We start from the raw sequence: 16,314 nt of genomic DNA, 5'->3' as shown, positions 1-16,314 counted from the left end.
ACAAAGAATAGGGAGGCAGCATGGAAATATGACCATAATATAATTTTAAGTCATCAAATTACAGATTGGTATATAAGGGGGAAAAGGATGTATGTGTGTACACTTGGGCATACATTTACATATGCATAGAAAATAGCTTTTGTGATTAAATAATTTTATTAACTTGATATTAGGAAACATCTGTACAGAAAAAAATTTACTCTGATCAGAAAGAACTTAAATGAGAAGAAGAACTTGAAATTCACCTTTTCGCCGGCCCATCTCAAACCTGCAAGGAAGGACATGACCAGTGTGCACAATCCTCCTGACCCAGGGAAACCAAAATACACGCTGCTGAACACAGCTAGTATGGACAGCCCCAAAACAATGAATGCTCTCTTCCACACAAGTTTGTCCTTGAGGAGAAAAAGAAAGGTTGATTAGCTCAATTATTTCCTATAACTGATTTTTAATGATTGCTTTTTCTATATTCAGGACTTAGTGGAAAATGAAAATGTCTGTCTAGGCAAATAAATGCATGCCATGACATTTACTTTCTTTTCCTTAATAAAAGTAGAGTCAACACATGGACAAATGCAGCTTCCTCTTCCAAGAACACTAGTTGTATTCTCCTGCAGTTATCAAAGCAGAATTTCACAGGGCTGAATGTAATAGTAGAAAAAAGTGCATGGGCTTCGGAGCCAGACAGACCAGAGTTAAAATTCTAGCTCTTTTACACTACTGGCATATGTAGTGGTCACATAACTTAGCTTCCTCAGGCTTTTTTTCTTCTCCTCCCTGAAAGCAGTTTTGTGACAGTGTTTTTGTGAAAGTTAAAGATGTGATATCTTTAGTATTTTTAGGCTGTTTACTCCTTAATGCCATGCTCTCATTTTTTTTTTCTAAACATGATTCTCCTTCCTGTTTATTCATTTGTTTTGTTTTTAGATTCCACATGTGAGTGAAATCATATGCTCTTTGTCTTTTTCAGTTTGACTTATTTACTAGCATAATACCCTCTGGATCCATCCATGTTATTGCAAATGGCAAGATCACATTCTTTTTTATGGCTGTTCAATGTTCTATTGTATATATATCACACCTTCCTTAGCATTTATCTATTGATGGACACTTAGGTTGCTTCCATATCTTGGCTATTGTAAATAATACTGCAATAAATACAGGGGTTCATAATCTTCTCAAATTAGTGTTTTCTTTGAGTAGATACCCAGTAGTAGAATTACTGAGTCATATGGTAATTCTATATTTTATTTTTTGAGGAACCGCCACACTGATTTCCACAGTGGCTGTACCAGTTTACCTTCCCACCAACCGTGCAGTGTTCCATTTTCTCTGTATCCAATACTTGTTATTTCTTATCTTTTTGATGTTAGCCATTCTGACAGGTGTAAAGTAATAACTCATTGTGGTTTTGATTTGCATTTTCCTAATGGTTAGTGATGTTGAACATCTTTTCATGTGTCTGTTGGCCATATATTATGTCTTCCTTGGAAAAATGTCCATTCTGGTACTCTGCCCATTTTTAATCGAAATATATATATATATACATACATATATACATGTATATACATATATATACATACATATATACATGTATATACATATATATATACACATATATATATATATATATATATATATATATATATATATATATTCCGATTAAAAATGGGCAGAGTACCAGAATATATATATATATAGGTGTTGAGTTGTATAAGTTCTTTATATATTTTGGATACTAAGCCTTCTTGGATACATCATTTGCAAATATTTTCTCCCATTTAGTAGGTTTTAGTCTTTTAGTTTTGTTAATGGTTTCCTTTGTTGTGCAAAAGCTTTTTATTTTGATGTAGTTCCAATAGCTTATTTTTGCTTTTGTTTCCCTTGCCTTAGAAGACATATCTAGAAAAATGTTTGCCATGGCCTAAACTTCTTGATCACTTTAGAAGGCAAGTAGGTCTTTAGAAGTGCTTGACTTGGAAGCATCCAGGCTCAGGATTACTAGAGTTCACTCCCAGCTCTGCTGCTTTCTAGCTATATGAACTCGTTCAAGTTACTTCTTAAATCTCAATCTCCTCATCAGTAGAAAGGTACTGATGAATACTATTAATAGTATTCTCTTCATGGGTCTTATGTGGTTTACACTAGATTACATGAGTTTATATGATTGTACTAGATCAGTGCTTCCCAAAAGAACATCCAGTGATGATGGAAATTTCTACATCTGCTCCACTGAAATGTTCTCTATCTGCTATAGCCACATGTAGCTGGTGGCTGCCATATTGAATGTAGTGGCACTTTATTGTACTTACTATATCATTTTATATACAGTAAGCAACAAAATGTAAGCCATCACTCTTTTCTTTATTTTGTTGTGTAATTAGAAAATCCTATAATTTTCTTTTATGCATTCATAAAATTTTTTATAATTTTAGTTGGAGGGTTTTGGAGCATAGTAAAATCCAACTCATCATACTTTCTTATAATGGAAATATTAATTTTTTTAAAGTTCTACTTTAGTTAAATTTATATTTCCATTCAAAATTCTCTGAAATTTCAAAATAATGCCAGTTCTTATAGGAAAACAAAGACTCTTATATGTTTGTCTATCCCAAGAGACTTAGGAGGGTAAAGGAAAACAAAACGAAAAAACTCTCTGTGAATATTATGAAATTATTGTGATGAGTAAAGAACTTTGATCATCTTGGTGACAAATACTAGACTATATTACAATGAGATGTTAAGGTATAGGTAGCATTATAATCTAAGATATGCTGATACTAAAAAGAGGGCCCCAAAGCCATTTTACATCTTGACTTAGCTAATATTAATAATAATAATAAAATAAAAAATAAAAACAAAAAGAAAGGATTGCTTGCATATTCTGGAAATGATGTTATTTATTTTTCAGTGAAATGTAAGTTTATAGAATATACATTAGAGTAAAAATTTTAGGATTTAATTAAAACCTTATACAGTTGACCCTTAACACAGATTTGAGCTGCATGGTCCACTTACATGCAAATTTTTTTTTTTTTTTGATAAATACAGTACACTACTATAAATGTATTTCCTTTATGATTTTCTTAATAATATCTTCTTTTCTCTAGCTTACTTTATTATAAGAATACAGTATATAGTATATACAACATATAAAATATGTGTTAATCAACTGTTTATGTTATCAGAAAGGATTCTAGTCAACAGCAGGCTATTAGTAATTAAGTTTTGGGGGAGTCAAAAGTTATACATGGATTTCTGACTGTGCACAGGGTCAGTGCCCCTAATCCCTGCATTGTTCGGGGGTCAACTGCACATCTAGCCTTGTTCATACATCTCATGGATAGCACTGATTTGGGAATAAGCAGTTTTACAATGGGGGGCCATTTTCTAAATCGTGTTCTTCACGTTCAGGGGACTGTTCCAGAATGTTTTTCCAATGACATTTTAGAGCATGACTTTCCCATAGATTATTTCTTTTACCTGATCACTGCTTGGAAAGTACTGAATAAAAAATCCAAGAAGAGATCCAGTTGCCATACCAATTACCACCTCTAAAATTCCTCTGAGAACATTAAAAATTGTGGAGCCTTAAAAACACATAAAAAGAAAAACTTCAGGCAGAACTCTAAATCTGTAAATACTTAGACTTTAATTATCAACATAAAAAGCATCTAATTACATAGAAGGAAAGTTATACAGGTATTTCCTGCTCTCCACTTTCTTAAATATATGTGATGTAAAATTTCTAATAAGATGGGCCTATATTATAAGAAACCTATGCATATTATTGCAGATAAATTTCAAAATTGGTATAAACTATGATTTGTGCCCTTCTTTTATGCTTACATCAATAAAAGTTTACTTAAATGGCCTAAGAAAATATGAAAGATAAAATTCATGAACAGAGCTAATTTGTTCTACTATACTATAGGCCCAGGCTGGGTGAGAAGACATATCTAGTTTTCAAATTGCCAATTAAGAGCCTGATTTTTTACTAATAATTGATTACGGTAGCTCTGATATGTAAAGAATACAGTAACTTAAAAATTTGGCAGTTAAATCAAGAATCTTTTATTTTTTAAGTTTTTAAAATGTATTTATTTATTTTTTTGTTTTTAGTAATCGCTATACCCAATGTGGGGCTCAAACTCATGACCCTCAAGGTCAGGAGTCACATGCCCTTCCAACTGAGCCAGCCAAGTACCCCAAGAATCTTTTCTTACTACAAGGAGTGTAGGGGACTTACTGTTTCTCAAAAGCTATTTCTAAAAGTAAATCTGAAAACAAATTACTAAAAAAAATTTTTTTTTAATGTTTATTCATTTTTTAGAGACACAGTGCAAGCAGGGGTGGGGCAGAGAGAGAGGGAGTCACAGAATCCAAAGCAGGCTCCAGGCTCTGAGCTGTCAGCACAGAGCCCTAGCAGGGCTCGAATTCACAAACCCCGAGATCATGACCTGAGCTGAAGTCGGACATTTAACTGACTGAACCACCCAGGCACCCCCAAAAACAAATTATTTTGAAACCGCTCTTAGAAGAGCCTTTATTTGTTGGATTGCTTCTTTGAAGTATCATAATATATATATATTAGCACATTGTATATATATGTTAGCACATTGTACACAAAATCATAGTAAATTGCTCAACACATGAAGTCCTTCCTTCCACACTATTCAAAGAAAATATGTACTGGGGTGCCTGGGTAGCTCAGTTGGTTAAGCGTCCAACTCTCGATTTAGGCGCAGGTCATGATCTCACAGTTCATGAGTTCGTGCCCTGCATAGGGCTCTCTGCTCTCAGCACAGAGCCCACTTTGGATCCCCTGTCCCCCTCTCTTTTTGCCCCTCCCCCACTCATGTTCTCCCTTTCTCTCTCTCTCTCTCTCTGTCTGTCTCTGTCTCAAAAATAAACACAACATTTAAAAAAATGCAACTAGTATGTAGTTTCTTATTATTGTAGTTTAGGGTAATAATATGCCACACCAAGGTATGCCACTTTGGCATAAAGATGATTTTGAGCAGAAGGCAATTGAGAATAAACAGAATCAAGAAAAGGTATCTATCTCTTCCTATTTGCCTAAAAGGAGAGCATAAACTTTTAAGGGCATAAATTTTTCCTCTACCAGAAGGACAGAAGTTAACCACTGGGACAACTTCAGACTCTTATCATCCCAAAGACAGATTCTACTAAGAGCATCCCTAGATACCATTGGTTACCCTATTTGCCTTTCCACAATTTGCTGCCTCTAAAAGTTCTTTTCTTTTGTCTTGCATTTCACCAAAATTACTGTTTTTTGCTAAGATGTGATATATACATCACATACGGGTTTGAGTTGCATGGTTCACTTACATGCAAATTACATATATATTTATATACCAAATTCTAACCACCTCTTTGAGTTAGGCATCAGTGAGTAAGTACTCCCCTAGGTAAGCAGGGTGCACATGCTAACAACATGCACAACAGGGTGCACATGCTTTTCTCTTGTTAATTTGTCTTTTGTCATTCTGATTTACAGGGCCCAGCCAATGGACTTAAGGTGGGTAGATGGGCAACAGTTTTTCCTTCCTTACAGTTTTAATCATCTCTCTTATTAAAAGAAAAAAAAAAAAAGAATTACCTCTGTAGTAATTTTATTTAGCCAGAGCAGCTCTATGTTAGATAATGGTGTGACTGTCAGAAACATCTAGCTGTGACAGTAGCAAATGTCTCAAGCTATTACAATAAATAATTTATTATAAATGTATAAAAAGTAGCTAATTAGTTTCAGTCTCTAGTATGTAAGGAAAAAAAAAAGACTTCTTGGACCCACCTCTAAAAATTCTGATTCAGTAAGCCTGGCAGGGCTTGGGATCCATATTTTAAAGAGACTCCTGGTAGTTCCCATCCAAAACGTCTAAGGACCACATTTAGTGGAGCAGGGCAGAGGGAACACAGCATTGTTGACTAGGAAAGTTCTTTAAACTATCCATAGCCCATACTCCCCAGATTATGAAACCCCAGTACACCCTCCCTCTTGCCCCCTCATCCCTCTTCTTCTCCTCCTGTGTGATTCTAATGCAAACTCTTGCATAAAGCCTGGTTTCTATTCCCAAAGGTTCTGATTTAATTGGTCTAAGGTAGTGCTCACTTACAAGTATTTTTAAAAATTCTCCAGGTAATTCTAGTATGCAGCTGAGGCTGAGAACCATGGTTTCAAAGGTGTATACCAGGAAGGCAGTGAGAACATAAGTTTGGATAGGTACAGTAAAATTAAAGTAAAGACAAGGGTGTAGATTTGACCTAACAGGTAACAGAGAATCCTCACTGGTTCTTGTACCAAAAAGTAATACTATGAGAGTCATGTTTTGACAAGGTTAATTTACCAGTGATGCACAGCAGTGTATGGAGGGTGACCGGATATAAGGAACTTGGGGCAGTGGGAAGAGTTGAGGTTCTAGGTAATCAGCCTAAATCCTAAAATGTTATCCCTAGATAACTATGGGAGTAGAGATACTGAGAACATATGACTTCTCAAGAAAATGTGTTCCACAATAATTGGAAGCTAAACTCACTCTACAATTACATTTTGTCAATCGCATGGGATCGCAAATCTTATCTCTGAATCTTGGACATGGTTTAAAAATAAACTTGTGCTGTGCCAAAGGATAGTAAAAGTCTTAAATAATAGTGGGAGACAAAAAATGTTTTACACTCTTCTTTTATTACTGCTTAGCACAAAATACATCCATGTCAGACACTCAGTAAGGAAGTAAGATACCTGTGAAAAATCATTGCCATTATTACCCATAAAATGTTACAGAGAGCAGAAACTGTTCCTATTTTAGAAGAATGCTGTTCCTTTCACTTGGACTGCTCTGTGTCATTGTTGTCTTTGAAAAACCTACTCATCTCTGTGTGAAGTCTCCAAGATTGAGCTTTCTCAGAAGCCTCCATGCAAAAGCTATTCTAATCCTTTCTTAAACTTTGCTACTCTGGATCCCTGTCAATGCATTTACCAGACCATTGGAACAGTCCATGTCCAGAGGGTGAAGGGAGTAAAATAAGCAACTGGTCCCTCCTCAGGTATAGAACTAACCTGTGGAGTTGGTTTCTCCATTTTAATCTGCCGTATTCAGTTATCAAGCAAATATGCCCAGTTTGGAACATCATAATCTATGTCTCTGTAGCGCAAGGGAACAGCACATCGTGAACTGACCAGTTTACCTGTGGAAAAGGCCATGCCCAAGCATGTGTTGAAGCCAGTGATAGCCAGAATATCATCAAAGCTGCCAGCAGCCATAAGCAAGGTTGGGACGCCTTTTTCGACTCCATAGCCTCCTTCCTGCAAAAGGAGCATTGAAGGCACTACGACAGCTGGAGATACAGCACCTAAAACAAAACTAAGTAGGCAGCGCTTTAAACATTTGTGATAGCAGCTTACTCATTATTATTATTACTGTTGAAATTATAATAACATCTACTCTTTTAGAGATTACACTTTAGACAACTACTGTCTTTCAAATAGCAGTGAAGCACCGAACTGGAAACACACACACACACACACACACACACACACACACACACACACACATACACACACACACACACACAAGTTCTACAGAACACTTTTTGAAAGTGTGGCTGCAGACAGGCTATATTGGAACCACTTAGGTTGCCCTGAAATATATAGTTATGGGTGGCACAGAAGACCTAATGGGATTAGGTTGCAGGAATCTGCCTTAAAAAAAAAAAAAAATAAAATAAAAATAAATAAATAAATAAAGCAAGCAAGCAAGCAAGCCAGGGCGACTGCATGGCTCAGTTGGTTGAGTATCTGACTTTGGCTGAGGTCATGATCTCATAGTTTGTGGGTTCGAGCCCCATATCGGGTTTGCTGCTATCAGCACAGAGCCCACTTTGGATCCTCTGTCCCCTCCCCCGTTTGCTCTCTCTCAAAAATAAATAAAACATTAAAAAAAATAAAGACGAAACATTTATGGTATGAGGTTTGAAAAACACAGCTGCAGGCTTTTTAAATTGGAACTGACTGATATTAGGCCTTCTGTTGGGACTTGGTAAGTAGAATAAGACCACAGATTAGAAGAAGCCCATAATGGCAGTGACAGTGATACTAACACTAGCAGCAGCAGTAACAGCAGAAAACATTTTACAGTGTTTACTATGTGCCAAACACCATTTTAAGTGCTCTACATAAATTAATTTAATCCTCACAACAACTCTAAAAGGTAGCTACAATAATTGTCTTCATTCTGCAAATGAGGAGACTTCATTCTTGCAAACGAGATGCAGAGAGATTAAATAACTTGCCAAAGTTCACATATTGGAGTCACAGAGCTGGGATTTAAATCCAGGCCGTATAGCTCTACCGTCTTAACCAGAAGTAAGGATTTCTTGCTTCTTGCCTACTAATTAGTACTAAATTCTTACTAAGTACTTTCATAATTATTTACTTCTTTTTTTAATGTTTATTTATTTTTGAGAGACAGAGAGAGAGCATGAGTGAGTGAGGGAGGGGCAGAGAGAGAGGGAGACACAGAATCTGAAGCAGCCTCCAGGCTCTGAGCTGTCAGCAGAGAGCCCAACGTGGGGCTCGAAACCATGAATTGTGAGATCTTGACCTGAGCCAAAGTCGGACACTTAACCGATGAGCCGCCCAGGCTCCCCTTTATTTATTTACTTCTTATGGCTGTTAACCATTAGAAGAAGTGGCAGTGGAAGGAAGAGACAGCAGAACCACCCAATCATAACTGTCTGGTGACAAAAGAAGGAGAAAAGAGTATTAGGTGTTCATTACTGTTGATATGTTTATTACCCTTTGTATGGACTTTGAGGTGAGATATGGCATCTCTCTCACCAGCATGGAATAAGGTGTAGGTAAAACACCATTAATTCTTCAACTGTTTAAATCATAATGCCTGTAAAAGTTAGATGTATTCTATAAATAGTATATTTTGAAGTTATAATATTTAGATTACACTGGAATATCCATGTTGTATTTTCTGATGTCCTTAAGAAAATGCTATTATGCATTCTCTGGTATGGAATCAGAGAAAGCCCCAAACATCCCTGCATTGTTTTCATACGAAAAAGAAAAACCATTACCCCAGGACAAATCCCCATTGCCATGGTAAGCCCATTAGAAAGTGGGCCAGAAGTGCAGATGTGCATGCCTCCACAAGACAAGGACCCATGGACAGTCTTATACAAACACCCTTCAACTTCTTCAGGGCCTGAAATATGCAAACAGAAATACAAAAATAATCATTTAAAGACAGAAAGAGATTATGACATCAGACACTTTTCTTCAGTATTCAGACCATGTTTGGATTATCATGAATTTGCCAGGTAATGAGTTTTATTTAACAAACATTTCAGTGTTTGAAGTGTTTTGGAGATAGCTTATTTAGTCCTCATAGCAACACTATGATATAGGTGAAATTACTATCCCCATTATATTTAGATGTCCTCATCTAAAAAGATACAAGTTAAAGTCATTTGTCCAAGATCATGAAATTGGTAAATTGTGCAGCTAGGTTTGAACTCAAGCAGGATGTTCTGTAGTCTGTGCTCATTAATCCCCAAAGTAGCTGATTTAACCCTCTCGGTGTTAGCTTTATTTATAACTTGTGGCCCCAGAACGAGGCCAGGGTGAAAACCTTCATCCCCAAGAACACTCATTCTCTCATTCAAAAATATATGTTAGTAAAAGCATTAAAAAAGGCATACTTGAGACTCGTCCTATGTATCAAGCAGTTTCTTGAGCTGTATAGTTAGCCTAAGCACTTGCATAAGGCTTTGCATGCCATAAATGTGCTATCCTCTCTCTAGCCTGTTATTTATAAGGATGACCTATATCTCTGTCAGAGAAAAGGGGAGCCTTTATTGTTAGTGCTGTCCCCAGACAGTAATTCCACCTTCCTCCAAGAACGAATATAGGGTCATCTTCTGGGAATAGTCAGTCCTCCATGAAATAAACTCCATTCTTTTCTTTAAAAAAATTTTTTTTAACATTTATTCATTTTTGAGACACAGAGAGAGAGCGCAAGCGGGGGTGGTGTACAGAGAGGGAGACACAGAATCCGAACCAGGATCCAGGCTCTGAGCTGTCAGCACAGAGCCTGATGTGGGGCTCAAACTCACGAACTGTGAGATCATGACCTGAGCAGACACTTAACCAACTGAGCCACCCAGGCCCCCCTCCATTCTCTTCTTTAGACTGTCACACAAAGTGCCTAAAGCACAGTGATTCTGAATAGTAGCAGTACTGGAAGAGTTCAATTCCTAGTCAACAATTAGAAATTTATACTTCATACCTTTGAATCAAGCCCAAGGCCAGCACGAACCAATATGATAGACAGGGCTATGCTTCTCAAAGAGGAAGACCACTTATGCTTGATTTGTACATTATCACTGATGACAGGGATATTTCTGACAAGAAACCCAGCAAGAAGCATGCCTAGAATGGAGAAGTCAAACAACTCCTTAGTTGGTTTTCAAATAGAGAAGATATTTTTGGCATTTTTACTTTTTGAGTTCATGTCTCTTTAATATTCTTTTGTTTAACATTTTTGTTTAAATGGATGAAAGACCTAAATGTGAGATAGGAAACCATCAAAATCCTAGAGGAGAACACAGATAGCAACCCCTTTGACTTTGGCTGTAGCAACTTCTTACTAGACACATTGCTGGAGGCAAAGGAAACAAATGCACAAATGAACTAATGGGACTTCATTAAGATAAAAAGCTTCTGCACAGCAACGGAAACAATCAACAAAGCAAAAAGGCAGCCTATGGAATGGGCGAAGATATTTGCAAGTGACATATCGGATAAAGGGTTAGTATTCAAAATCTATAAAGAACTCACCAAACTCAACACCCAAAAAACAATCCAGTGAAAAAATGAGAAGACATGAATCGACACTTTTCCATCATGCAGATGGCTAACAGATGCATGAAAAGATGCTCAATCTCACTCATCATCAGGGAAATACAAATCAAAACCATGATGGGATACCACCTCACACCTGTCAGAATGGTTAAAACTAACACAAGAAACAACAGAGGTTGGTGAGGCTGTGGAGAAAGGAACCGTCTTATGCTGTTGGTGGGAATGCAAATTAGTGTGGCCACTCTGGGAAACACTTATGGAGGCTTCTCAAAAAGTTAAAAATAGAACTACCCTATGATGTAGCAATTGCACTGCTAGGTATTTACCCAAAGGATACAAAAATATAGATTCAAAGGATACATGCCCTCTGATGTTTATAGCAGCATTATCAATAATAGCAAACTACAGAAAGAGCCCAAGTGTCCACTGACTAATTAATAAATAAAGAAGATATGATATATATACACACACACACAAACACACACACACACAATGGACTATTAGCCATCAAAAAGAATGAAGTCTTGCTATTTGCAACAATGTGGATGGATATTATATAGCCATATCCATAATATTAGTATATTATGCTAAGTGTAATAAGTCAGAGAAAAACAAATATCATATGATTTCACTCACATGTGGAATTTAGGAAACAAAACAGATGAACATATGTGAAGGGAAAAAAAGACAGGGAAGCAAACCATAAGATACTCTTTTTTTTTTTCTTTGAATTTTATTTTTTTCTTTTTCTTTTTTTATTATTTTAATATATATATATTATATATATATATTTATATCCTAGTTAGTTAGCATATAGTGCAATAATGATTTCAGGAGTAGATTCCAGTGATTCATCACCTATGTACAGCACCCAGTGCTCATCCCAACAAGTGTCTTCCTTAATGCCCCTTACTCATTTAGCCCATCTACCTGCTCATAATCCATAAGATACTCTAAATGATAGAGAACAAATTGAGAGTTGATGGAGGGAGGTGGGTGGGGAGATGGGCTAGATGGGTGATGGGTCTTAAGGAGGGCACTTGTTATGATGGGCCCTGGGTGTTATATGCAAGATGAATCACTAAATTCTATTCCTGAAACCAATATTACATTATATGTTAACTAACTAGAATTTAAATAAAATTTTCAATAAAAAATTAAAATAATATACTACATTAGAGGAGCTAAGAAAAGCCTTTAATATGCAAATAAAAATCATTAGAATCAGTAATGGAGTATTCAGATAGAAATGTGATCAAATTATAAATATAAAATGTTTTAATACAATGCCTAATTCAGTCACTCTTTTATGTGCAAATAGTAAACAGCTCCTGAAGTTATTTGCTATGTCAGATTACCTGAATTATCAACAAATACCTATGTGGATTCTATTTCACCCTCAAGCCAGGTAATTTAACAAAAAATACATAACTTACGAGGCGCCTGGGTGGTTCAATCCATTAAGCATTCTGACTTTGGTTCAGGTCATGATCTCATGGTTCATGAGTTTGAGCATCGCTTCTGGCTCTGTGCTGACAGCACGGAGCCTGGAGACTGCTTCAGATTCTAGGCCTCCCTCTCTTTCTGCCCCTCCCCTACCTGTGCTCTCTCTCTCTCAAAAAATAAACATTAAAAAAAATAATAAAAAAAATAAAAAAAATAAACATGAAAAAAACATTAAAAAAAAAATCCTTGCTTTCCAAAGGCTTGTGAGTTATGAAGAAATGGACATTGCTCTGTCAGGTCAGCTTCTGATTCTTCTTTCATTCAGCCATTTACTGTTTACCAAAGGCCTTCAGTATTTTAGACAGTACAGTAGGTAGTAGAAGTATAATAATGAACAAAAACTTGGTACTACATCTCAACAAGTTTTCAGCCTCTAGGGGAGTGAGATAAACTGACAACCTCAATTTTATGGAAGCATAAGGAAGTGTTGTATGAGTGAGAGAAGAGTAGTAAGTCAGATGGATCCAAACAAGGGGAAGAACCGGGTGGAGAGTCAAGAAGTTTCTGGATGGGTTAGCAGTTTCTTCCAAGGTATGAAGAGGAAGTATGACACATTCTGGAAGTGTCAGTAGTTGACAGTGACCGAGGGAGCTGAGGAGTTTGCGAGAGAATCCTGCCCTCACTGATACCACATGCCCCTACAACAGGAAAGAGACTTCTCCACCAGACACTGGGCTTCCAGACTGTTCTTCTCTAGCAGTACCCTCTTCTCAGCATGACCTTACAAGCATTACACATTAAATGACTAAATAAACTTACTATTGTTGCAATGTTCTGTATGTAAGCTATGAGAATGGAGACTAATGACAAGCATAGCTTTTGTGACTTGCTCCAGACACCGCTAGGCCAGGAAGCATCACTGCCATTTAATCTAGAAGAAGGTCTCGTAAAGTTTTGAATTCTGCAGTTACGGTCTTTCCAGAATTTTTGAAAGTGGGAACTAGCCAACCACAGTTGTTTTTTAAAGATGTTAAAGGATAAGGATAACACATGCTCATGGTGAATTAAAACACCACCAACAAGTAGGCAGTGACAAGTACATGTTCTATTCCAACTGCAAACTTTCAATCTTCATTCTCCAAAGATTTTCACTCTTAAGGGTTTTCTTTGCCTTTCCAGAAAAGTTTGTATACCTATGTAAGCATGCCTCAGTATGTGTGTTCGTGTGCCTCATTTTCTAATAGTAGAAATAGTATCTCATTGTTTGGAAGTACTGTAATTTTTTGAACCAATTAATGGACTTTAAGGAACTTTTCAGATTTTTCATTACAAATAGTGCTGAAATGAGCAGAGTTCAAAAGAAATAATAATCTAACAAGGACTCAAAAATATGTTAAGAGTTTTTTTTGGAGTTTTGGGGGGTGGGGCGCAAGAGGAAGCATTTTTTTGTTCTCCAAATGAATGTGACAACAACTTCCCTGGGACACTGTTTCTGGATGTTCTGGATTGATATGGCCACCTGATACTGATTTGGCAGACGACCCATTCACTCCTTTGTCAATGATGTGAGTGACTTACAATACATTGAGCCCTAGTTTTGTAGCATTTCTGTCTTACAGTTACTTCTACCATGGTTGATGTTAAGCTACCAACACGATGTCAATGAATGTGCAGTTGGGAAGAGAGAGCCAGTGGCACACCACTATATATTGTTTCCATAATTTCAAGAGCCTAGATAAGGGGAAAATGCCGTAAGTGATTAGTTTTGAGTATCTATTGGTTTTATTATTTTTTTTATTAAAAAAAAATTTTTTTTTAATGTTTATTCATTTCTGAGACAGAGAGAGAGAGAGCATGAATGGGGGAGGGTCAGAGAGAGGGAGACACAGAATTGGAAACAGGCTCCAGGCTCTGAGCTGTCAGCCCAGAGCCCGAGGCGGGGCTCAAACTCACGGACCGCGAGATCGTGACCTGAGCCGAAGCCGGACGCCCAACCGACTGAGCCACCCAGGCGCCCCTCTATTGGTTTTATTTTTAATGCAAGTTATTTAATTGTAAATATATATAATTTAATTTTTAAAAATTTCTGTGTTTAACAACTGGCTTACCGAACTCAAAATTTAATAATTGGCTTTTGTCTCCAACACATCAAATACAGAAATATTTTATATTTATTTCCCAAAGCTTCCCAAACTACAGTTTTTAAAATATGATTTACTCTTGAAGTCAGAAAGTATTTAGCACTTACCTAGAAGAGGAGGCAGTGGAGGTAATGTAGGTAACTTAATGAGCCCGAAAAGTTTACCTCCAATGATGGCACAATAGAATAGGATTATAATTCCAAATAGGTTTCCTCCAGGAAGACATTCGCTGGTAGTAATTGACCAAACTACAGCCCAGAGAAGAACAACCATGGTAACTGAAATAAACCAGGAAAACTAGTTTCTATCAGTAAGTTGTCATATGGTTTCAATATAATATAAAAATTTTAAAAATATCGAACATACATACAAGTATTTATAACCATGTGTAAATTTTAGAAAGCATCAGTAATATGGACAATTGGGTAATAATTACCAACCATCTTAAGAAATAGGATATTACCAGTGCCTTTGGATCCACCCATGTGCCCCTCTTAATCCCATCTCCCATCTCCTTTCACACTGTCAGAAGGAACTACAATCTTGAATTTTTTTTTATCATTCCTCGTTTTTCCTTTATAATTTTACCATAAATATTCACTCGTTAATAAAAAGGGAAACACTGGCTATCTTCACTCTCTTCATAGGAACATGAGAATACCTGAATAATCACATTCTAGTATTTTAGTTCTGTCTTGAATTAAACACTATTATTGTTTCTTTTCTATAGTCAATGTCAGTTTAGAATTATCCATATACTCACCTATTTTCCGTTTTGATCATTATTCATTATGGCAACTCAAATTTTTTATCTGGGACAATTATTTTGTTGCCTAAAGTATTTCCTTTAATAGAGGTATTTCTATTAGAAGGTGAAACATGTTTCCTTGTTTGAAAACCTTGTGTTGTACTAAAGTTTACACTGAAACAACAAAGACTCATGGGAAAACAGTTGGGCAGACAACTCAAAGCTTAAATCCTGTGACCAAAGTATTGACAAAAACAGCAATGATCCTAATAAAAGTGCTAGTGCAGTTAAATCTCCACTAGCATTTGCATTTCACAGTCTCTTTTTGGCAGACTCAAACCCTTGGAACCACATGTATTATTTCGAGATGTAGAACCTTGAAAGCATTTGCTTTAAATAGTAAGCAGTTCCGTCCAAATCTGATCCAGATTATAGCTTTCTCCATCAATCAAATATTTGTTGTTGTTGTTTTAACTGAGGGAAAGTGTTGGCAGCTACTTTGTTTGTAATGTCAGCTTCTACATCCATATATGGTTTCATTAGATAGTTTAATGGTCTAGAAAGTTTAAAAAGCCTCTGAAACCCCTAAACCAGCAACTAACTGTCTGAAAAAAAAAGAAAGTACTTCTATAGGGAGTTCAGCTTTTTAAAAAGTCTTCATTTTAGTAAGGCTTTATCTTTAATTGTAAGGAATCATATATCTGATCTTTTTTGTCTGTTCTTGTTTTTCAATGCGTTTTGTATTCACATGCTATTGTTTGGTGATGTAAAATATTAACATGACAGGAGAAATTATGTACAAATGCAAATTTTCATGTTACACTAACACAATTCCTCATTTACCATCATATATGAACTAATTCATAATTCAGAAACAGTGCACCAGAGCATGCTATATTTCTCATGAAGATCTGTTGGTAACAAATTCTTAGTTTTATTGATCTGGAATTATCTTTATTCTCATTCTTAAAAGATAGTTTTTCAGGGTATACAGTTCTAGGTTGAGAGTTACTATCTTCCAGTTCCTTTAAAATACTGTCCCTTGGTTTTCTGGCTTTTATTGCTGTTTTTAGTGTCTTTTAGGA

General features: G+C 36.2%; 1 protein-coding gene across 5 annotated transcripts in view; it reads right to left on the bottom strand.

The window, feature by feature from the left end:
* SLC9B2 (solute carrier family 9 member B2) overlaps window positions 1–16,314 on the bottom strand; it is a 49,915-nt gene that overhangs the window by 16,428 nt on the left and 17,173 nt on the right. For 3 of the 5 annotated variants that reach the window (XR_007151749.1, XM_047857083.1, XM_047857084.1), the window contains exons 4-9: window positions 14,589–14,759; window positions 10,320–10,462; window positions 9,109–9,236; window positions 7,210–7,385; window positions 3,484–3,590; window positions 246–395 (exon numbers count right to left, since the gene is read on the bottom strand). Coding sequence is in view for 4 of the 5 variants with exons in the window: in XM_047857083.1 (XP_047713039.1) it covers window positions 246–395; window positions 3,484–3,590; window positions 7,210–7,385; window positions 9,109–9,236; window positions 10,320–10,462; window positions 14,589–14,759 (875 nt within the window). In the remaining variant the exon portion in view is untranslated. The remainder of the gene's footprint in view (window positions 1–245; window positions 396–3,483; window positions 3,591–7,209; window positions 7,386–9,108; window positions 9,237–10,319; window positions 10,463–14,588; window positions 14,760–16,314) is intronic. The other 2 variants (XM_047857086.1, XM_047857087.1) reach the window with 2 other exon arrangements.

The sequence above is a fragment of the Prionailurus viverrinus genome, chromosome B1, assembly GCF_022837055.1.
Source record: "Prionailurus viverrinus isolate Anna chromosome B1, UM_Priviv_1.0, whole genome shotgun sequence".
Lineage (NCBI taxonomy): Eukaryota > Metazoa > Chordata > Mammalia > Carnivora > Felidae > Prionailurus > Prionailurus viverrinus.
This window is presented reverse-complemented; position numbering and strand designations above follow the sequence as displayed.